At 41.9% G+C, this 25,014-nt stretch overlaps 1 protein-coding gene across 10 annotated transcripts in view; it reads right to left on the bottom strand.

The window, feature by feature from the left end:
* Nucleotides 1-22,518, bottom strand: part of dgki (diacylglycerol kinase, iota) — an 82,698-nt gene extending 60,180 nt beyond the window's left edge. For 7 of the 10 annotated variants that reach the window (XM_023952272.2, XM_023952276.2, XM_023952274.2 and 4 more), the window contains exon 1: nt 22,098-22,518. In XM_023952272.2, coding sequence (XP_023808040.1) covers nt 22,098-22,315 — 218 coding nt within the window. In that variant the 5' untranslated portion in view covers nt 22,316-22,518. The remainder of the gene's footprint in view (nt 1-22,097) is intronic. The other 3 variants (XM_023952273.2, XM_078941825.1, XM_078941823.1) reach the window with 2 other exon arrangements.
* Between the last annotated feature and the right edge of the window lie 2,496 nt (nt 22,519-25,014).

Here is a 25,014-nt window from a genome sequence, read left to right as displayed (position 1 = left end):
GCCCAAAGCGCTTTAAAGTCACAGACCCATTCACCCATTCACACACACATTCACACACTGGTGGCGGCTCCACTGCCGAACCCTGGCGCCATCCTAACACAGGACCCTTCGACACATGGGCGAGCAAGGCGGTCTGATAAACTTTTGCTTTCTTTTCTTTAAGACAACACAAAGTCAGAACAACTTCAAATTCTACTTAATGAGCCAACGGGAAGCCAATTCTGTTCAAAATGGAGTAAATTTAGACATATTAAGGGTTACATTTCAGTTCAGTTAGTTTATTAAAAACACTAAATGAAAACAGGTTATGAGCAAAAACAAATGTTATCTGTTAAAAGTCTGATCGTTTGGTCCTTTCTAGGGTTGTAGCAATGAATCGATGAATCAATTTATATTCCTACAATCCAACCAGATTAATCTGTCTGAGGCAGAATCTAATTGAACCCAATCGACCAATACCAATAAAGAATATCGCTTCAAAATGAGATGAATTGATCCGGGAAAATACCTTTGGATTTATTTCACTATAAGGTAAAAACAACTAATTGCATTACAGCCAACAAAGCAAAAACTGTTCAGTCCATCATTCCAGTCCAATGTGTGGAAACACTTTGAATTCAGTCTTGTGACCATACAGTGTGCTAAAATGTTCTAATAACTTGTATAATTTTGATGTGGAAAAACAACAGTGGGCCGAACTTTAGGAAACTGAAATGTGAATGGATTTGACATTCATTCTCGTTGATTTGTTTGTTTGGACGCATATTTAATTTGCACTTGCAAGGAATCCTGCAAGTGCTAAGTGCTATTCAAACAATAAATCGATTGATTGAGTGATTGATCGATTGATTGATCCATTGATCGGTTGGTTGAAATTGATTGATTCCAAGATATCTAGAAAAGTTCACCTGCCCTGTTCAAGACCGGGTTTATCTCTGGTTGAAGTTTTGGCTAAAGATGTCCTGGATCCATTTTAGATCAGTGAATCGAATGAACCAATATGGACTATGAATTATGTCATCAACCGCTATTTATGGTATGAATTGAATCGTTGTTTAAACCAGCGGTCCCCAACCTTTATTGCGCAACGGACCGGTTTGATGGCAAAATTCTCACGGACCGGTATATGTGGCGGACACACGCTGCAGCAATGCTGCAATAAAGGCAGAGACACGTGATGAGACGTACTTTGCACTTTTATTTTGACACGCTAAACATTGTACATCGCACAGGTGTCATCATCCTCTCCCCTTCCCACACTCATGGTGCTAAAAAGAAGTAAACACAACAGGAAGAGATAACTAAGGGTGAAACAACATAACTGCCAAATGAAAGGACCCGTCGACAAAAAGAAACACCCGTGGTCAACCCTATTTTGACCAAAGCAGGCAAAGGGGATTTATTCCCATAATTCCATGTGATCCCAGCTCAGAGAGTAACCCCTGGCTGCACCCTGAGGAACTCCGACAGCAGACCAAACGTGCATGTGACCGACACAACAATACAACAAAATAATATGACTTGCATGAAAACTGTGGTATTTTCTAAACATAACAGTAAACACGAATTATGACCTGAGCAACGTCCTCTCTGCCCGCAACACTCTCTGGTCGCTATGATAACGTTTAAACATGCCTTCAAAATAAGTGCATGGAAAATGCGACTCACCACAATGCTGAATGGTTGGAGGGAATCTCCTGTTGGGATAAATCCGTATTTTAAGTAGGACTCCTGACACTGTCTATTAAATGTGGCTTTCCTTTTTTTGGATGTCGACGGCTCCTCTTCTGTCTCCTGGCGGGGCGTTTTCCCCTTGGCAAAAAAACTTTCCAACGACGTTTGTTTTTTATTCATTTTGCTAGTTCCTGGGTTTTATTTTAGCGGTATCCTATCACTTGACTTGTAACTTGAGTTACATAGACGGATGGAACAGAGAATCTGGCAGTTTTTCAAAAAAAAAAAACATCTTTCAGATTCTGAAATAAATAAAACGGCAGTAATGCAAGTTATTTTTTCTTTCTGTGCGGCCCGGTACCAAATGACCCAACCCCCGGTCTGCGGCCCGGGGGTTGGGGACCGCTGGTTTAAACGAATCACACCTAACAGATGAAGTTACCTACAGCTACTGGCCAAGAATATCAGTTCATTGTAGAGCAGCAGTTTACGCCTGTCCCATTTTGACAGATACGTCCATATCAGCCAGTGCGATCAAGTCAGATTGCCACCATTAATGGAAAAGAAACCAGGATGTTCTCTCAGATATGACACAAACACGTTAAATCGCCATGAGATTAATGGAAAGCAGTACAAGTCAGAGGAAAGCCAAACACACAGATTTATGCAATCACGTGCTGCAGCAGTGATGACAGTGCATGTACAGCTTACTCTGCAATCACTTAATACATGTCATGAACCAGAGCCAGAACACAGGAATGATACTAGCCTCTCCTAACCCATGCACCCCTCTCTCCCTCACATCTTCCTACATAATTACACAGCCTGCCGGCGTGCATGTGTGTGCGGGAGCGCCGATGTAATGTGGGGGTGGCGTCAGATTCACGCCGTGCATCTGGATCTGACCTTTGCTGCTCAGAATAGACGCACAGAGAAGACGGCAAAGATTATAGGAAGCTGCGAGCGGCAGAAGAGGAAGATGGAGGTGGTGAAAAATGGATTTAAAAAGTGAACAAAAGTCAGCGCAGGAAAAGGATTAAAAACAAGGAAAAACTTTTTAATGAGGTTGGAAATCGGGTTTTTTAAGAGTTTTCCAACAGTTGAGTGTATTGTCCGTGTAACCTAAGGCTACAGCTGGCTAATAAAATTAATCTTGTGCTAATGATTCCCATTAAACCTGAGCAATTAGTGCACTCAACACTTGGGCGCGCACACAGAAAGGCAGAGCGAGATAAAGATGCTGTCTCACTAATTATAGCGTGTCTTTGCAGCTGAGGTCTGCAGGGTCACAAGTGTGTGTTGGAGCGGCGTGGGCGTGCACGTGTGTGCACCCGCTCAACTCGGAGGCAAAGTGAAATCCGGCGAAAGCGACAGTAGTATTTAGCGGAGCAGCCAAGCAGCGAAGGTTAAAACAGATGCATTATTATTCAAGCGCAGTCGCATTAATGCGTCGCATGTATGTGTGCGTTCCAGCGCGACGCCCAGCTTTGAGCGGAGACTCATTTTTCTAAGTGCTGAGAGATGATCAGAGCTGGGTAATCCCACCTGCAAAAACCAACAACACGTCTGCGCACACAACTGCAAGAGACCATCGCAAAGGTCTTCTAATCTGTGATACTCAAACTATTGTGGTCACCAGCGTGAATATCCGTGTTCGGACCTATAAATAGCACAAAGATACAGCGACAGAGGGAAGCTGATACCTCAAAACATGACAAGAAGCGCTAGCAAGTTGCCTTCTGGCAGTAGGACCAGAGATCCCTCTTGATCGTCGGTGGGTTTGAGTGCAGCAGCTGGTCCGAATTAGGCTATGCGACCATTTGACAAGTGTCACAGATCCCACTCATCCACAGAAAAACCTCTAAAAGAAGATTAGACCACACTGGGACGCCATGAGAACAAAAGGCAGAAGCCAAACGTCCTTTTCTTGTCTGCAGAATCCATCTGGCAGAAGAGTTTAAAAATAAAACTGGTGTCAGAGGTCGGAAACGTGAAAATAGACGACCTTTTCAAACATCGCGTTTCCTCTTAGTCGTTGGAAGTTCAATTATTTTTGCTGCTGAAATGAAAACTTAAGAAATATAGTTTTTTAAATTCAATATAAAAAGGAGCATAGATGTAAAAAAAAACTCAAATCCCACAAAGATTTCGAGAGATAAGAGCTGCACAATATGAGGAAAACTATTATGTGCGATATAAGTGATCAATATTGCAATCATGACGATATTGTGATACAAATGGCAAAAACCAAAAACAGCCAAACTGAAGTCAACATAACTTAACTTTCTCGTCTGAGCCCCCATATCTCTCAAAGCTGTAACGCTGGATACATTGGTTATTGCCTTTCCATTTTTTTTGAAAGCTAATGTTAGTTGCTTGTGACGTGTTACAAGCTAGGAGGGTAAACAAAGGGTTGATGGGAAATCAGTCAACAGTCCCGCTCCTGCAATGCTTCAGAAAATGTGTCTTTCCAACATCCATATGTGGTCTTATCACCCTCTCATGGTGGAAAAAGTATTATCTGAGCTTCTTCATCCACCGCTCCAGACCAGGTTATGTTCAGAGCATTAGTTGCTATGGCAACTTGACATACCCTGAAACATATCTCCATTTCTGGTACCAAAAGCTGAGGTTATCAACTTCTTTAGCCTCAAACTTACCGTGGTAACTAGCATAACCTGCTTTCTGGAATACCCCCCAGACGTATTGCAATTTTCCAGCTGATTAAGACCAGTCTTTGGAAAAAGATTTAAACCCAGTTGACTCCTTTTCAATAAAATCTTTAACACCAGATCTTTAGCTCCGGTGTTGACATTATTTTAATTACCGTAACTCTCCAACTGTTTACACTATTAACGTAATTCCAGCAGATTCTACACTTTACAGTAGGGATAGGCAAACGTTTTACTTGTGAGCCACAAAAAGTTCAATTTTTTTTTCTTTTTTTCCCTTAAGTTAAGTGGGACAACAACAAAAAAACAACAACAAACAAACGAAAATACACTGGAAAAACAGATCTGACAAACAAAGACAACAACCAATACTTCTTCTGCTGTTTTATCCCTTTCGGCGTACCGGAGCTGCTGGAGCCTATCACGGCCTTTTGTGGGCGAAGGCAGGGGACAGCGTGATTTGGGCGGCCAATCGGGGACTCAGCTTTGGGTATGTGACGATTTCAAGGACTTGATCAGCAGATGGAAAGTATAAATCCAATAAAGTGGCTCAATGCAAGGCTTTTCGTCCTGAACTTTCATCAATTTTCTTAACCCGCTGGGGCTGCTGGGTTGCCAGAGACTGTCCCGGTTACTGTTGGGCGAAGGCTGGATACACCATGGACAGGTCGCCAACCTGTCACAGAGCCCACGGCGCTGGAGCGATCGAGCCCGCTATGCAAGCCAGCCGCCTGGTGGACAGTGTAGTGAGCGCTGCTGCCCAGGGTCTGGCAGTTGGATGCCCGGCAGACAAAGAGCCGCCGCAGGTGCCGTCCCTGAATCAGCTGATTCTGTCGTGGAGAAAACCGGCTTTGCGGCGTTATGCAACATTCTACGTTAAAATGTGCAAAGGCGACAAAGCAAAGCAAAGGAAAGCAAAGGCGATATGATATGTTATTTAGGCCTCGACATCTCTGGTGCTAGAGGATTAAAGATCTGCTTTATTTTACTTTGATGGTTGTATTTGTATCATATTTTGGATGTCATTCTTTACATTTATACAAACATTGCAGCTTGTGTTTTTCTAAAAGTCCATGTGAGAGCAGAAGAGTCGTAGTCGCAGTGATGGAGTCAGTGTCACCTCAGCGGTCAGCACCACAGGTTCATTATCGAGACAGATGGGCTCCCTGGGAGAGAGATGAGGTGCTATCCTCAAAATGAAAGCACACCAAGAAAACACTGATCGGCTTTCTCTTACACTCTGTTCTTTTCCAGTGTTGAATCATCATCTGTTTACTTAGCTCACTTCTGTTTACTGTTCTGATCTAACACCACCTGTGGGCTCTTTTCCCGCTTGCCCTCGAGTTTTGCTGTGGCTTTTCTCAAGTACTGTGAATATTAAAAGGTAAACAAAGTCATACAGAATTAATAAAACGGCACATTTCAGGCACTGAAGTCCATTTGGTTTTTTGTTTTCCTCTTCCTGAAAGGAGCATCTGTTCAAACCATCAAACAACAAAACTGCATCCCATGCAGCTTTTGGAGAATCACTTAGAGCCCACGATCCGGTCCGGTTACTGAATCTATTTGCCACGCAATCATCCATCCATCGATCAATACGCCAGCTGCCCATCCAGACACATATCTGTCCCGGTTGGCTCAGTTGTTTTGCATTAGAAGGTCGTTTTAACAAATACAATAAAGTTTATGGAGTTGGAGGTGATAAAGCTGCACATTCAGATTCTTGTGAAATATCAATAAAATTCATGTCTTTTCCATCCTGGAAAGCTCAAGGGGGCTGCGGATTGTTTTCAAGAAACGTGATCAGTTCTCCAGCCTGTGCCTCTTTGCTTTACATCCCAGGAATGTAAACAGACGATGAATAAAGAGTGGGGGACCCGTGTGAGACTTCAGTTTCTGATTCAACTTAACCAGTTCATTAATTCAATCGTGAATAATGTGGGGTCTTAGTTTTCTGGCAATTGCTGTCGAACAGATCGGAGGAAACATTTCGGATTGTCAGCTTTGCTGGAAATAACAGGCCAAGCGCGTGAAATCAGCTCCTCCGTCAGATAATTGTCTGACGGGTAAATGAAGCTACCAGACTTGTTTTAGGTTTCTCTTCTGCTGTGCCAACCCCGCTTCGCTTTTCTTTTCTGTTTCGCCTTTTGCCCTCTTTTTTTTTTATCCAGCCCCATTTCGAAGCGGGAAAAGCCTCTTAGAGCCAGCCAGACGACTAATAAGGAGCCGCTCCTGTTAGCCAATCCCTTTTAATGCTTCAGCACACTGCATTATGGGACAAAATACCCCCCCGACGCACACTCACTCGTCTCAAACTCTCCTGAAATGCCTCGGAAAGGAGAGAAAGTCAGAGAATCAACTGTTGCAGGGGTAAATAAGACTTTGTTAGGTGTGTAGAAGCACAGCGGCAGAGCGGTTCGGAGGCTAAAGGGGGTGAACCATCTGGTTGGGGCGGGTGGGAAAAAAAAGAACAAAATAGGAGTCAGTAGGACTACAAAACAACACAATTAAGGACCACTCTGATGAAAATGGTGTTTTTATCGTCTTCTCGTGGCGTTTTTCTCATGATGGAGGATATGTATTAGGATAATTAAGCTAATAATTTAATTTTTGAGTATTTCTTTATTCAAATATTTGTACATTAGGAGATGCATTTACAAAGCATGGAAGGCATGGATGCATGCATGTTGAGAGATCAGGTTGATTTATTTTCAAAATCTCTAAGAATTGGTGTGAACGCACACCAATTAAACATAATTCAAAGCGATAAACATAATTCAAAGAGGAAAGCTGGAGGGCCGCATCTCTCCACAAAGAAAAAAAAAAGTTAGATGGTTTGAAAGACTAAGTGAGTAAAAGAGCTAAATCATATCCCTGGCAGTGCTGAGATGCATCCACTTGTAGATGCCCCCAGTAATGTTGGATTGGGGGTGTGAAGGGCTGTATGCTAGCTGGAGAGCGTGTAAACAGAGAACTCTCAGCGACGGGGAGGCGAACAGTCCTGCCCACAACTTAAGAGGTGAATTTCTAATGAACTACTGCCTAACACTACCTTAAAAAACAACACAGGTTTCTTTATTTTGGCTAAAAACGGCATAGTCATAATTAAAAGACCACTGGGAACGCTTTGAAAAGAGATCAAAAAGATGATCAGAGTGGGACTTTAAGGCAGATTCTCATATCCATGCTCCTTATCTTGGTAAAAAAAAAAAGTCTTTGTCCTGAAAATGTTCCGTTAAGATCATCAACAGTTAGTTCACATGTATTTCCTCCAAATAAAATGGGAATTTATCCGTAAAAGCCCAAGATTTTGATAAATGTTCACACCAAGAGTCCTTCCATCTCGATACAACACTTATGGATTTTTACAGCTTAATTATTTAGTTGGTGGATAAGCCATCTGACAGAAACTCAGGCTGACCCGAATGCTTTTGAAGCTGTTGCCATGGTAATTAACGCCCTAACCAGCATTTGAGTTTTTTTTTTTTAATCAATCCACGCCCAAAGATCCCAGAACATTTGAAACAGAATCCAAACGGCATCTGCGTGAGTTTATAATTAACCATTCTGAGACAAGAACGCCGCATCTTCGAGGCCTCACGCTGCGAAAGCAATCACATGACAGATTACAAGCCCCCACGATGCTGGGGAGACGTCTTCTCTCCCCCCAACAGCTGCACAGAAAAATGCTTCTTTTACAGCTCATTAAGATTGTCAAATGGAAATCAATCACCTAATCGATTGAGTTTAGGAGCCATCTGTGCCTCACTGTTCCAAAAGCAAAGAAAACACTTCATTTATATCCAATTAGGGCAAACATGTCAAACCAGGGGGAGAAACTGTTAACCAAAGCCTCCTAACCACTGACGTTTGTCGTGTTATCGGAGGTCTGTCTCCATCACTTTTACTTACAACTTGCTGATTTTATTAACCTGTAATAATCCAGAGGAGTACCTCGACATAAAACTCATGGACTGCCTTTGTTTACAAACCGATTTATGGAGTGAATGTGGTCCTTCTTTGAAAAAGAAAGCTCCCTGAATATGCATGTTTTCTCTGCTCATCTGCTAAAGGCTGAGAGGAGAAAAGAGAAATTGTGTCAGTGAGCTTTGTATTTCATCAACAATTGTTGCTCTGATCGTCTGTTTAAAAATTCATGAGTGTCTTCAAGCTGCCCAGACTGTGAATGTAGCACAGAGAGACCCAGCTTTCCAAAGGAAAACACAGTAGAGCAGCGCTTTCTGATGTGTGCTGGAGAGTCTAGCTGTTTCCAGGTGAAGGACCTCATCTACTATTCATTCTAGCTGGTTTCCACTTGAAGAAAATACTGTACATATAAAAGATTTTTAAATTTTGCCTAAGAAAAAAGTGTTTTTAAAGGCAGATTAGCCAGATTTATCTCAGAATGTAGAGAAAATTTCCTTAAACTTTAAAAATGTCATTTGTAAAATGACGACAAACTTCCAGACTGAAGCAGTTTAAAGAAGCAAAGTCACGGGAGAATAGTATTTCCACCCAACGCCCACTAGAGGGCTAAGACCTTCACTTTGATGCTAAGTGCTTTCTTTTCAAAGGACACGGGTAAATTTTAAACACACAGTTATTTCTCTTATGTATAGAACACAAAATGGAGAACAAAGGGGGAGGGGCTTTAGATTGACTGCTAACTGACTGTCCAGTCGCTAAGATACTTACAGAGGGTGTTCAATCTGTAAGGCAACTTATCACATAAGGTAAGGTATTTGTATTTTAATCGAAATATGTTTTTTTACATTTTTGTTTTCAGCTAATGTTGAAAATTTGGTTTATTTTCAAAGCTCAGGCACCACAATAACGTAAGACTCCGTAAACTGGTTTCACTTAAATGACAAAAAGTTAGCTAACCCTTTTGATCCATTTAAAAAAATTAAACTGTGAAATTTCATAGTATCGTAATCTGAAACTCAGTCTTTTTTGTCAGATTTTGTGCATTTATGAGCAAATATAGTAAATCTGAGCATTTATATCAACATGGGTTCAATTTATTTATTTTCATATAAAAGGCAAAGGAAACAAATCGATTAATGTTATGACTACAATACCCAGAAGGCCTACAGGGGCCAGGAGCCAGGTGGTTGGTCAGAGTTGTTGATGGGTAGTTTTTCTTGTAAACAGTGCTGTTCTTCATGTCTTATCTGCAATAATCGGCCTTTGCAGAGGCTATACGTGTGTGAGGCTAAAATGAAATCATTTTGCCAACTTTTTTGTCATCCAAACACTGGTTTAACAGCATTCTTACGCATTTCGCCTTCAGTAAATGCAATTTTTCAAACAATTCTTCACTTTTATTAGGGAAAAAAGTTTCTCTTTAGCGTATTTACCACATTTTCTGTCCTAATCTTCCCTGTTTGGAGCCGTCATGCTGGCTTGCACTTTGTGCCCTGTACTGTATAAAGAGTATTTTTTGCCGTGGCCTTTAAGATTTAATTTCCCAAGGGAATCCCAAAGCTATTGTACCACTCTATGTGTGCTGCCGTTACACAATTGCATAAAAAAAAACGTGACTTTACAAAGGTTTCTAAATCTGAAATCTCTCTTTCCCTTCTCCTGTTCCATGCTGTTGACTCATGCTCATTGTTTGTCTATCTTAAGGGAGGTCATGTAAGGTAAGTGTATCATGAAGTTTTTGTAAGGATACTGGAAGCGCAGGTGCTTATGACGTGCGGGTGATGCTGTTGTGCGGTCCAATCACACAACACTCTAGTCGTCAGTACCGGCCCCTTACTGACCATCCAGGTGCAAGTGCCTCCGATTGACCCATTTCCTCTTTTCTAACAGTTAAGCTGTACACAAGTTGCGTACACTTTTCACGTGAACAGTAGTGCGCAGGATTTGGGGGGGGTTGGAAAAAATGAAACATCTGTATGATGCGCCTACGACTTCATTCTTACTGACAGTTGCAAGTTGTATAAGAGTGCACTACAACCGACCGTCCACAGAATGTCCGTAGAAAAAAATAGTACTTATAGCTACATACACATTGGGCATTTAAGTCTAGCACATGGTGTTCACACTGGACAAACAGGTCAGGGCTTCTTCTTTTTTCTTCTTCTACTGTTTACTAGCGCATGTCCACCACCTACAGTTGGAAGATGCCTAGTGTGAAATGTCAAAGTGGTGCAAATCTCGCAATCTGGGCACGCAACAAAAACAGGTCAATGCTACCATCCATGCCATGACGGATATGGATTGCCATCGTGTCAGGAGAGTGGCTTAAGTTGGTTTAACTTTATTTAAATACCCATGTCTGGATTCACCCGATAAACCAGCTACGCTCTGAGTTTGGCGAGTTTCACCGCGTCATTCCCAAATACGAGACCTTGATTGGTCAAACTTCGTCCTCGTTTAGCCGGTAACGTGCGTTCAATGGCCACGCATTTTGTGCGTTGAACCTAAAAGTGGTCGTTTGAACGCACGTTGCCGAGGGCGGTGTGAACTTAGCTTAAGACGGTGTTGTCCTTTATTGTTTTCTCTAAAGACAGGCGGGTTTGCGGCAGCCATGTTCCCCGTGAGCAGCAACAGAGGCTCCAGCTGTGCGGAAAACATCAGCTTCTGCAAAGCCTTTAGTCACCGGACTTCTTTTATTTTTAGAGCAGGTCAACTTTTAATGCTGCTTTTAATGCATCTGCTGGCTAATAAAGCCATTGCCTTACAATATGTCATTACCGGGCTTGTTATCACTCTTCACTTATGCTTTCTAAGCTTTGCTCTTTGATATTCTTCGTGTAATGACTCTGCTTTCGGCTGTGCTCAGCCTTTTTGTCCTTCCCTTCGTCGCTGGTCATCCTTTTTATCCCTCGTCCTCTCATCAGTGCTCCGACCCAATTGAAGGCTGAAAGGAGTTTTGTATTTGCAGCATCAGATGATGAAAGGCCTTTGATCAGAGCTTTCCCCCTGCAGGTGATGAGCAGACGCAGCAACTCCACATGCATACAAACCCTTTTTGTTACTCCTCTACCCATCTTTTCACGTCTTTCAGGCCCTACATCATCCGGCCTCACAATCCCAGAAGATGTCAAAGCAGAGTAGATTCCTGTGTTTTTCTGTAAGGTGGGCTGTAAACGGTAAAAAGGTCCCATGTGGAAGCTCGTTTCCGTACTACTTTCACGGAAGCAAAGGTTAAAATCACAGAACATGATAATTTAGATGATGAAACAAACTTTGGATTGTTTAGGTTTTTCCTTTGGGACAAACTAATCTTGCTGTTAGCCAGAATGGTGCGAACGGCTTGTTCTTTAAGTAGAGAGAAGATTGTGAACTTCTTCTCGCAGTCACGACTTCAACCAGAGCTTAAACTCCCAACTCTCAGTTTCTAATGAACTTCACTGTTGAACTAAATTACCTTCTTTCTTTGCTCCAAAGGGCTTATAACATGTAAAATCTACTTTTTAAGCTTTTCAGTCTTTTATAATGTCCATTCTTTACAAAAACAATGATCCATTCATGCATTTCTGATTATTCCTCTAAAACTGTGCTCTCTGAGCACCAGCCCCTCCCAATCCACCAAAACAGGTGTGTTCTCACATTGTGACATCACAAAGTGGGGAACCGCCCCTTCCAGTAATTCCACATATGAACATAACCATAACATGAACATTTATCTTTGCCAAAGTTCGGATGTTGCTTGTTTTAGGGTTGAATGCAGACGCCCTGCTGAGGGCGAGTCGAGGGTGACGTCATAAAATGGGCGGCACCCATACGGAGTGAAAGGCGGTTGCTCAGAGATCGAGTTGTCTTACTTCAGGATAGGAATATTAGCTGCGAAAATAACTCATATTTCATTAAAATGTGTTCTTTAGTGTGCCAAAGGTAAAATACTATCATATATATATATATATATATATATATATATATATATATTAGGCCTGCACAATATACCGCAAATTTATCGTTATCGCAATATCCAGCTCTGCAATATGCATATCGCAAAAGACGGCGAATATCGCAATAAATCGCAAACCCAAAATGTGTTAAAACAATCTTCTAGCAGCTTGAAGCATTTAACGAATCAAATAAATCCCTTTATGCTTTGACCAATCAGATGGACACCTTCCCATTGTTGACCAATCAGATGGAGGCCTATTATGTTAACCCCTGGTCCTGAAGAGCCTCAACCCTGCCTGTTTTCCAGCTCTCCTTAACCAGCTTGCTGTTGATTGGCTGACTCAAGTGATTTCACATCCTGATTGACTGAACACACCTGATTTTGGTTATCATTATCGAGCAGTCTAGGGAGAATTGGAAAACAGACAGGATTGAGGCTCTTGAGGACCAGGGTTAGCCACCCTGACGTTTGTCCCCCATGTCGATGAGGGTCATTTGGAGTATAATTTTTAAACTGTTGCAATGAAATGGGAATGATGTTTTTGTTTTGTTTTTCTATTTGTTTATTTACCGCAAATTTATCGTTATCGCAATATTGATCACTAATATCGCATATCTCAAGTTTTCCTCATATCGTGCAGCCCTAATATATATATATATATATATAGTTAATTCTAAAAAAGCTTAAGAAAAGCAGGATATAGACCCTTTTAACTCAAATCCGCAGAAAAATTGATTGTTCATTTATGTTTGACAAACCAATCAGTTAAATTAATTTTGACTTCTTCATTAATCTAAAGTTAACTTACAACTTTGCTTTTTTTTAATTAATTTACAATATGACACAATGCAATTCAATAATGGGCAAATTTGACTTTTTTTTTTAAAGCCAAATATTCTTGTGCGAAAAAACATTTTTTTTGTAAACATGTACTTTAATCTTAAAGAAACTTTGATTTTTACTTTTCTAAGAAGCTGCTTTTTTTGCCTCAAATTTAATCTAAATGTTACACATGTGTGTCTTTAATTATAATCTGCAACCACAAAAACATTACCAGTGTGGTCACGGTGAAGAATATAAACAGCAGAGCTAACCGTTTCGTAATTCCATTTCTTTTTCTCTGAGTTAAACCAGAGGTGAGGAAACTTCTCCAATTAAAGAACCACAACAATGAAGACATAACCCGTTCCAAAGAGCGCTTAAGTAACACCACACTAAAGAAAACAATCAAGGATTTTCATTTAACATGGATTACATCACCAAAAATAATATCTAAAAAAGACTGTCCAAGTCTATGCTAGTAGGGATTAGCATTTCAGGAAGTTTTATGTGTCAGTTATTGAGAAAAATTACTATCAATCACTGATTAGTTAACTTTTTTACGTTTGATTAAGCAATGTTAACTCGTCACAGTTACAAGACAGTGAAGGCAGAGGGCACACAAACTCTGGAAATGTTCCAGTTTGGAAGACATCAAAGAAACTTTTATGTGATGATGTTCGGACATGAAAGCGGCAGTCGCAGTGACTTCCTGGTTAGCAGAGAAAAGCACTGGTAGTTCATCGTAATGTGTTTCTAAACATCTGAACATCAAGATCTAAACAATCTTGACCTCTAACAACACCTCAATCCGATTGAAAATCTGAAGCGTCAGAATCTGTTGGGGGGGAAAAAAAACGTTAATTGCGTAAACGGTTGAAGAGTTATGGTAGTTCAAAGAGCGTTATTTAGGGTTTTCCTGCGACACCTCTGGTGTTCAGTCATTCTGTAGTGAACCAAATCGAAGTTCACTTGCAAATGAACGGAAACTCTTGATTTCAAACACACCAAAGTTGACTTGTTTGGTAGACCTCAGGGTTGATTTAAAACATGAAAACTGTCTAATCAAAAAACTCTGGTGGAGACCAAACAAGCCAGAATATGGAGTGATGAAAGAACGCACAGGATCCTAGGAATTAAGGTCACGATAGATGATGGTATTGTGGAGATGCAGACAGTTGGGTTCACACAATGAGCGTGTTATTTTACTGTCAACGGCAATAGCTCTGGTGTTATAGGGTTAACCCTTTTGCTATCTTATAGGGTCCACATGACCCCACCCTTACATTGACGTGTTCTCCCTACCATGACAAAGGTGGAAAGATTTCATGTAATCCATGGACACCAGTGAAGATCACAAATCATTGAAGAAAAAAGGATCAGCGCACTGTCTAGTGGGTCTAGATGACCCAACACCCAACGTTAAAAGTACCAAAGATAGCACAAGGGTTAACTGACCAGCTAACTGACGGTCGTACTACCAAACCCAGGGAGGGGAAGGACTAATATAACCATAGACGGGTGAGACGACCAAGAGCATATAAAAGGAAGGACCCACACAAGGAAACACACACTGACAAAGTGTGACAAATTTGTGGGCAAATAAATTACACATGCTCCATAAGCGCAGAGTACCACAAAAAACACACACTTCGCCTTTGATGCCCAGCGGCATCATTCCTGAGTTCCTTCATATTGCCACATATGGTAATTTAATTCTTGGCATTGGCCACTTCAAATAAACGCAAAGCATTTCCTTCCTCGGCTGAATCAGAAGAGGGAAACATATAACAGAGCCTGACGCTAAATCAAATCAAGAAACGGCTCCTTAAGTCTGCGTTTTATTCAGAGTTGATAAGTGTCGGACTGATTTATTTCTATTTATTAATGGAGCACACAATCAAGGAACGACGGAGGCCCGAAACACACAAAAAAAGCTGCTTATTTTCATACAAACTGGTCTCCCGTTTCCATCGACTAACAGAATCTCTCTGCAGTGACCTGAGCCAACCGTTTTCCTTCCAAATGAAATGAATCCCGACAGGATTTCCACTGAAACCACCGAGCAAACGCGTAAGGAAACGGTCTGATTCGTCCAAAACCTTTCATTCCTGCCTTCATTTTTAACACAACCTGACCAGAGAGTGGCGTTTGTCTGTTCCTGTATTTCTTAGCCAGAGGCCAATAAGAGGAAACGGGGCGAACGGCGGCTTCTTTAAGGAAATGCAACATTGTGGGATGCGTAGCTGTGGTTTCCTGTTTCTTGCTCAGAGGGAAACAATGGTTGCAAGAGCTGTGGTATGGAGTAACGTTCCCTCAGAGGGTTTTGATGTCCGAAAAGGTAAAAGAAAAATGAGATTGCACATAATGGAAATGAACTTAACGCAGTTCTTTTCTTCAAAGAGCCACTCCGATCATCTTTTGATCTATTTTCAATGCGATCCCAGTGGTCTTTTAATTATCATCGAGGGGGCGGAGCAAGAACTTCATAAATGGGGGGGGGGGGGGGGGGGGCTTTGGAAAGGTGGCAACACACAAGAATAGAAGGTCATCACAAATGAAAGTCTTAAAAAAACGTATTTCTAACAGTTTAATCATAATTACTGTTTTTAATTCATTTAAAAGTATTACTTCTGTTATTTTTTTTGCAATTCTTAAAGCTTGAATTGATGATTTCCTAGTCTTTGTCAATAATGATCCTAATATTGACTGAAAAATTGGGAGGCAAGTGTGGGGCAGAGCTTTATGCAGAGACACCCTCTTGCCCCCTATAGCTCCGCCCCTGGATAATGCCTTTTTTTTGTTTGTTTTTTTGCAAAGTTCCAAAAACCTGTGTCATTTTCTAGGTCATAGTTTCTGCAGAGCAGCAGCAGTTCTTTAGAGATTCAGCTCTGATTTTAGGGCAGAACTGTCGACAACCCCGCCCCTCTTCCCCACCGTATATATATCTCTCTGTTTACGTGGACGTACATGGTCGTCTACACGTAGATGCATCAGAATAGAGCAGAGCAGGAGGATCGAGACCCGCACAGTATATCTTCTACGTCACGAATACAATTTTTTTTGAAACAGCATTTTTTGAATAAAATAAAAAAGTTTAATTTTCTTAATACATGCTCTCCATCATCACAAAAGTGCCACAACATCTCCTTTAACCGTACAATTATTTGGCTTTAATTGTGCATTAGCATAAATCCTGGCCGGTTCCATCTTCTGCTTCTGCAGTTACGCATCGTGTTTACCTGAGAGAAAGCCTCATGCAAACGATTCCTTGAGTAAAATAACTCCCAAAGGACGAGAAGGCCCCAAAACTGACATGCGGGTGAAAAGGGATCCGCCCAGGAAAGCAGGAAAACACTCAAGAGGGCAAACTAATAACTGCAGAATGGGTTGTAATAGGATTATAATGTATCATCCATTTTTGAAACTAATTTCAGCGCTCCAGCGAGCTGGTTTTTTTGACATGTTTCCGTGAAGCTTATTCAATCTGGCTGAGTCATTATTAGCAGAATGAAAGCCGCTGCTGGGTTTGACATATTTCATTCAATTAATTCCTTTAATGGACCCTGATTCGGAACTGTGACTGCTTTGTTTTGTCCCAAATTGCACATAAACAAGTCAAATAGGAACAAGTTAAAATGATTGATTAGGACCCCCCCCCCCCTCTCTCTCCACGACCCCCGGCTGCAGGCGGTCAGAAAGACGGATCGATAGGTAGATAGGTTCTCAGATATGACGGCCAAAAAACTGCTGAGCGACTGTGTTCTCTGGCCACTTTTCACCATCAACAACAGCTGCCGGGTCACGCTGGGGTGTCAGGCTGCTGCCGCTGGCATGCACACACACACACACATCAATAGTGTTTGTTCCCCTCCTCTACACAACAGAGTCACAACACCACAGAAAAAACACACAACCTCCCCCCTCAGCCCACTCCCCTACATTTGAAATGAAATTTGTGTTTCAGCATGTTTTTCTGGCTTTTTTCTGATGATGGAGGACGTGCTTAAAGAAAATTCAGATTAAAATGGCATTTCTGAGTATTTCTTTTTTCAAATTGCTGTGAATCAGGAGCAGATGAAAAAATGCAGACCGTATTTGTGACGTGGAAAATATGATGGGCGGGCCAGACGACTACATCCACGTACGTCTTTGTTTTTTTAGCTACCTTAACACGCGGCAAAGCGCGTTCCAGTGACCCCCTTCCAATGACAAGGTTGTGCAGACACGGAGAAATGCGCGATTCGGGATTCCTCGTGCAAACTCTCTTATTCATGGATAACTACGAAAAGTTTCAACGTCCCTTTTGGGGTCCACATAAAAAAAGCAGCCATTGAACACACGTTACAAAAAAAAAGCATCTCGAACTTCGACCAATCGGAGACTCTGATTGGGTAGTGACGTTTGGACGGCGTCCCTTTTAATTCACTTAAATGTCAACCGTTTAAAAATTGATCATGGAGGAAATATTAATTATATTTATATAACGGGATAGAGCTGTAGAAGAAAAAGCCTGGAGCTAGATTTTCTAGATCTGCACCACTTTGGCATTTTGCACTTCCAACTGTAGGTGGCGTACGTGCGCTACTAAACATCAGAAAAAGCAAAAAGATAAGAAGAAGAAGAAGAAAAAGGAGCTCCTCCCAGATCTTCCAGTGTAAACCGTGGGCTATATGGACCGGGGTCACATGACCCTTCCAACTTGGGGTCTGGCTCCAAACTGTACGGCTGGATAGCTCCAATGCTGGTCGCCACCGCTAATGTTGGGTTATGGGCTGTAAGCTAGCAGGAGAGAGCATGCGAACTGAGAGCTCTCAAAAATGGGGAAGGGAAGGGGGCGGGGTTGCTCTGAGAAAAACTAAAAGGTGAACTTCTGCCGCTCTGCAGAAACTATGTCCTAGAAAACGACACCGGTTTTTGGATTTTGGCTAAAAACAGCATCATCACAATTAAAAGACCACCAGGAAAGCTTTGAAAACAGATCAAAAGATGATCAGAGTGTTTTTAAATACAGGTGAAGACAAAAGGGGAGGAGCCACACTGCCCTTCAAAATAAGTGTCATAAAGAATACATAACCAACGCAGTGAGAAATGTCCATTTCTACACACGATAAATCCAGACATTACAACCACCTTTGTTGATTTTAGTACTTTCTTCCAAATAAAAATGTTTTTTGAGGATTACATCAAAATTTGCTTTTATTTGGAACTTCCATCTGGATGTAAACGAGGCATTCAAACCTCTATTGAAATCTATACTGATTCAAGTAATTATTTTTAAAGAAGTGAGTGTATTTTGGGGTGAAAAACAGCTTTTTGTCATCATTTCATTGATTTACGTTCCAATTTTTCTTAGTTTAAAACACTGATATCAAAACTTCATCAAAACTAAATCTGCTTGAAAATGAAGCCAAAGAAGAAATTTGATATTTATTTGAAATGCAAACCCAATCTAGCCACAGGGGTTGCAAGCCAGTAACTTCTGTGCCGGTCCCAAGCCCGGATAAATAGAGAGGGTTGCGTCAGGAAGGGCATCCGGCGTAAAAAATTGCCAAAATAACCATGCGAATCATCCACAACACTTTAGACATACCGGATCGGTCGAGGCCCGGGTTAACAACGACCGCCACCGATGCTGTTAACCTACAGGGTGTCGGTGGAAATTTGACTACTGTTGGTCGAAGAAAGAGGGGAGGCAGAAGGGTCCGTGGCCAGAGAGAGAAGGGAAAAGGCAGGAACATAGGTTTGAGAATAGGGACTCTTAACGTTGGTACAATGACAGGGAAAGGCAGAGAGCTGGCAGACATGATGGAGAGAAGGAAGGTAGATGTACTGTGTGTGCAGGAGACAAGGTGGAAGGGCAGCAAGGCACGTAGTATTGGAGGAGGATACAAACTGTTCTATCATGGTGTTGATAGGAAGAGAAACGGGGTAGGAGTGATTCTGAAGGGGGAGTTGGTAAACAGTGTTCTAGAGGTGAAAAGAGTCTCAGACAGGATGATGAGCCTAAAGTTAGAAATTGAAGGGGTGATGGTGAATGTAGTCAGTGGGTATGCGCCACAGGTTGGCTGTGAGTTAGAAGTGAAGGAGAGATTCTGGAGTGAGTTGGATGATGTCATAGAGAGTTTTCCCAGAGGAGAGAGAGTTGTTATTGGAGCAGACTTTAATGGCCATGTTGGTGAGGGCAACAGAGGTGATGAGGAGGTGATGGGCAGGTTTGGTGTGAAGGAAAGGAATCTGGAGGGACAGATGGTGGTGGACTTTGCGAAGAGGATGGAAATGGCTGTAGTCAACACTTACTTCCAGAAGAGAGAGGAACATAGAGTGACATACAGAAGTGGAGGTAGGAGTACTCAGGTGGACTACATCCTATGTAGACGAGGTCATTTGAGAGAGGTTAATGACTGCAAAGTGGTGGTAGGAGAGAGTGTAGCCAGACAGCACCGCATGGTGGTGTGTAAGATGACTCTGGAGGTCAGGAAGAAGAAGATAGGGAAAACAGAAAAGAAGACCAAGTGGTGGAAGCTACAGAATGAAGAAACTTGTGAGGAATTTAGGCAGAAGTTGAGGCAGGTCCTGGGTGGTCAGGATGAGCTTCCAGAGGACTGGGAAACTACAGCAGAGATTATCAGGGAAACAGGTAGGAAGGTGCTAGGTGTGTCATCTGGAAAGAGGAAAGACGGTAAAGAGACTTGGTGGTGGAATGAGGAAGTACAGGAATGCGTCCAGAGGAAGAGGTTGGCTAAAAGGAAGTGGGATGTAGAAAGGACTGAGGAAGGTAGACAGGAGTACAAGGAAGCGCAGCGTAAAGTGAAGAGAGAGGTGGCAAAGGCCAAACAGAAAGCTTACGATGAGCTATATGACAGGTTAGACACAAAGGAAGGAGAAAAGGACTTGTACAGGCTAGCCAGACAGAGAGACAGAGATGGGAAGGACGTGCAACAGATAAGGGTGATTAAGGACAGAGATGGAAAGGTGCTAACAACCCAAGAGAGTGTACAGAAAAGATGGAAGGAGTATTTTGAGGAGCTGATGAACGAGGAAAATGACAGGGAAAGAAGGGAGGAAGATGTGGTTGTTGTGGAGCAGGAAGTAGCAGAGATTGGAAAGGATGAGGTTAGGAAGGCTCTGAAAAGGATGAAGAGCGGAAAGGCCGTTGGTCCTGATGACGTACCTGTGGAGGTATGGAAGTGCCTAGGAGAGACAGCAGTGGAATTTCTAACAAGGTTGTTCAATAGGATTTTAGAGAGTGAGAAGATGCCTGAGGAATGGAGGAGAAGCGTTCTGGTCCCAATCTTTAAGAACAAGGGTGACACGCAGAACTGCAGCAACTATAGAGGAATAAAGTTGATGAGCCACACAATGAAGCTGTGGGAAAGAGTAGTGGAAGCCAGGCTTAGGAAGAAGGTGGAGATTTGTGAGCAGCAGTATGGTTTCATGCCCCGTAAGAGCACCACTGATGCCATTTTTGCTTTGAGAATGTTGATGGAAAAGTACAGAGAAGGTCAGAAGGAGCTGCATTGTGTGTTCGTAGATTTAGAGAAGGCGTATGACAGGGTGCCGAGGGAGGAGCTGTGGTACTGTATGAGGTCGTCTGGAGTGGCAGAAAAGTATGTCAGAGTAGTTCAGGACATGTATGAGAGAAGTATGACGGTGGTGAGATGTGCTGTAGGTCAGACAGAGGAGTTCAAGGTGGAGGTGGGACTACACCAAGGATCAGCTTTGAGTCCTTTTTTGTTTGCTATGCTGATGGACAGGCTGACAGACGAGGTAAGACAGGAATCTCCCTGGACAATGATGTTTGCGGGTGACATTATAATTTGCAGTGAGAGTAGAGAGCAGGTGGAGGAACAGCTAGAGAGGTGGAGGTTTGCTCTGGAAAGAAGAGGTATGAAGGTCAGTCGTAGTAAGACAGAATACATGTGTCTGAACGAGAGGGATCAAGGTAGAAGCGTTAGGTTACAGGGGACTGAGGTGAAGAAGGTGCAGGAGTTTAAGTACTTGGGGTCAACAGTTCAGTGTGATGGGGATTGTGGAAAAGAGGTGAAGAGGCGAGTGCAGGCAGGTTGGAGCGGTTGGAGGAAAGTGTCAGGAGTGTTGTGTGACAGAAGAGTGCCAGCAAGACTCAAAGGAAAGGTGTACAAGACAGTGGTGAGACCAGCTCTGCTCTATGGGTTAGAGACGGTAGCAGTGAGACAGAGACAAGAGGCTGAGATGGAGGTAGCGGAGATGAAGATGTTGAGGTTCTCCTTAGGAGTGACCAGGTTAGACAGGATAAGGAACGAGTACATCAGAGGGACGGCTCATGTTGCCTGTGTCAGCGACAAAGTCAGAGAAGCCAGACTGAGATGGTTTGGACATGTTCAGAGGAGGGATAGTGGATATATTGGTAGAAGGATGTTGGAGATGGAGCTGCCTGGCAGGAGGGCAAGAGGACGGCCAAAGAGGAGATACATGGATGTCTTAACAGAGGACATGAAGTTGGCTAATGTTAGGGTAGAAGATGTCCATGATAGAGTGAGGTGGAAAAGGATGATTCGCTGTGGCGACCCCTGATGGGAAAAGCCGAAAGAGAAAGAAGAATTTGAAATGCAAACCCAATCCTAACCTTATGGATCAGATTTTATACCACTTTTTTTTTTTTTTTCTATGGATAGACCCCCCAATATTAGGATTGGGTCTTGAAGTGAGAGTTGACCCCTGCATTTCTTTGCCTTCCTTGTACTCCTTGAAAGGACAGTAAAGAGGTAAAGGTCGAACCATGAGCTCCAGCCTGATCCCAGCCCTGTAGCCTCATGGATGCATCTCACTGATTTATTTTAATTATCCTAAAAAATATGATCCAGAATCTGAGAAAGAGTCTGTTGTTTGAGGGCATTTCTGAGTGTTTTCTGCTCAGAAACATCCTCTGGGGTTCTTGTCCTTCTCCCAGCAGCTTTCAACTTTCAAACCCCAGGATGATGGAGACGTTTTCCCGAGCATTTTCCTGTCACAAACGCACAAAAACAGCACATCCTGCTGGCAGCGACATCCTGTCCCGACTCCCACCCGGCTCCGCAGCGACTCACCGATACGACGTCTGTTTTCTGAACGCCAGTCCCCGCAGCTTCTCCTCCAGGCTCTCCTGCTCCATGTCGGGAAGGCTGCTGAACGTGTCGCTGCAGCAGCCCACGGCGGCGTCGTCCGAGCCGGCGCCGGACTCCGAGTCACCCCCGTCGGCTCCCAGAGAGGCCAAGCGGCCGTTCAAACCCCCCGCCGCCGGGCTCGTCGCCGCTTGGGGGTCCATATTGGTCGCTGCTAGCTTAAACGCCCCCCACCGGACCCCCAGGTACCCCTGCGGCTCGTGGCGGGACGCAGCGGGGGGGTGAATGAGGCGAGGACAGATGCGGGAAGGACACGACGCTGAAGGCTGCGGGACCTGGATGGACTCTGACCGCCGAGCGTCTCTCCGTGCCGCATCACAACCGCACTCACGAGCTGTGGACCAGTGACAGCGCGCGACGTCAAGCCACCGACGTCACGCAGGAAGTGGAAGCTCCCCCTTTCAAAACAAAAGTCAAGCTTGGCAAATCACAAAACTCTGATGACGCAAAAAATAAAATTAAAATGTAAGTAAACATATTTCAGTCCAGAATATTTTTTCTCTTATTTATACTTTAATATTTTCAAAGTAAAAATAAATAACATAAAGTACAAAAGAAAGCACACATATTATATTATATTATATTATATTATATTATATTATATTATATTATATTATATTATATTATATTATATTATATTATATTATATTATATTACATTACATTACATTACATTACATTATATTATATTATATTATATAGAACCATCATTCTGATGTGTACGGGAAACAATATTGACAAAGACATTAAAAACTGAGTAACAGAACGCGACTAAAAAATTGAAAATGGGAGAAATAAAAAATAAATACATAATTTAATTAAATATCAATCATAACTACAGCACTAAGTGTCAGCAGCTGAAAAAAGTAAATATTGTTTGATATAACAAAAACAAATAAAATTTAAAAAAATGTTGTGTTTTATACATGCAATGCACTTTTTAAAATGCCTTATTTATGAAAAAAACTGCTGAACAATTTAACACATTCTCACAGGCGTAGTACAGCAATCTGGTTACCTTATTTCGAATAGGTTGTTAATAATCAACAAAAAAAATTACCCACTTGTTTTGTTTGAAAATCTGAAAACCTTTATTTTGAAATCTGGTCCGGAAGTTGAGTTTTTGTTCTTTTTTTGCGTGACATGACACTTGTTTAAAAGCTGCCACAACGTGAAATGCAGATACAACAAATCCAGTTTTATTTATTATTGCATCCAATCTTAAAAGTCAATTATACCTGTGTCCATTCATCCATCCATCCATCCATTCATCCATCCATCCATCCATCCATCCATACATCCGTCAGACTGTCTGTCTCAGGGGACAAACAGCGTGGCATTGTGGGATATTCCCTCTCATCTTTTTGTGCACTATCATCAGTGAGAAAGTAGGGCAGAGGGTGAGCACACACTACTGCACGTGCACGTGCACATGTGCACACCAACACACACGCTGTCACCAGCGTTTGTATGTCAAACGTCACACTTGTCAGGATTGTTCTCTTCTCTCTCAGCTTTTGAATTAGAATATCTGTTTCCATTTTTTTATTTGTTTGTATTATAAAATGAAGGCGGAGCTTCAGGTGCTCACATGATGCAGCATCGGTGGACCTTCTTCATCCTTTCTGGTTCACATGTCAGCTGTTCTAGCAGCAGCATCTTCTCCCTAACGTCCGATCTTTGACCGTCACTCGTTCTACATGGCTTCACTTGATTTTCTTAGATTTGAAGAAGATGAAACTGAAAAATCGTGGTGCTCAAAGGGAGATTTGTGAATGATAAGTGCTTCCACAGGAAGAACGGTCAAAGTAAACAAACACGTGAAATGGAAAAAGATAAAAGAGAGAACCTGGAGCTGATGTAGCCTAAAAAAATAAAAACATTTCATCTAATAAAGTAAATCAATAATTAGGGTTCCCAATAATTGCTAAAACACTGAACCTATTACATTTACACAGTCATATTTCAACTCCATTCTGTAAAGATTTATTTCCCCATGTCCAGTCAGAACCAACTTTATTTTGAAGGGACAAACTGTTTCAACATAACTAGTGATGGAAACTGAAAAAAAGACTAAACTTTCCTCATTAAAAATCCAAATTTATCACTTTAAAAACAAACTGAAAGCAGTTTTCTGTCTGAAAACAGTACAGGAATTCCTTTCAAGGAAAATCAATTCAGGGATTTGATGAACTGATTTGGATTTTATGAGTAAAGATCAACTCCATGTCCGTGTTTCCCCGTTTTAATGACTCCCCTGAGTTTGTAGGCAGACAGATGGGCAGCTTCTGACTCTGGGAAAACACGTTTGAGACTATAAGGCGGGAAATTTGTTTCACCAGTTAAGGTCCAAACCAAAAAAGTCAAAGTTACTGATGATGAGCAAAAAAGTGATATATTTTATCTGATTTCTGGTCTGTTGGGAGTAAACATATCAGCCTGTAAAGAATTCAGACTTTGGAGACTTTTGAACAAATAAATCAGATAATTTTAATACAAATCTTCACATAAAGAGGTTTAAAAACTATGAGAAATCAACAGTAAAACTGACAGAGTTTATTTTTTACTTTATTTTTAAAATTTAAGTTTAAATTCAAATGGATTCATAAAAACCTTTTCCTGCAAAAAAGAACCTTGAAGTCCTTTACATAAAAATAAACAATATTATAATATAACAACAAACCATCATACTTCTACCACCGTCACAAGGCCTTGTGTTCAGTCTCAGGTTTTCTATGAAATGAACTATTTGTTTCGTTTTTTAAGAAAACAAGGACTCTGGTCCAAGTCTTCAGTTCTGCTTTTGAGTTTTAACTGTTTATTCTGATGTGTTTCGTCCTCCT

The sequence above is a fragment of the Oryzias latipes genome, chromosome 23 (genome assembly GCF_053564925.1).
Source record: "Oryzias latipes strain Hd-rR chromosome 23, Olatipes_Hd-rR_3.1".
NCBI lineage: Eukaryota > Metazoa > Chordata > Actinopteri > Beloniformes > Adrianichthyidae > Oryzias > Oryzias latipes.
Note: the sequence above shows the minus strand (reverse complement) of the source record. Positions and strands in the feature narration are given on the sequence as shown.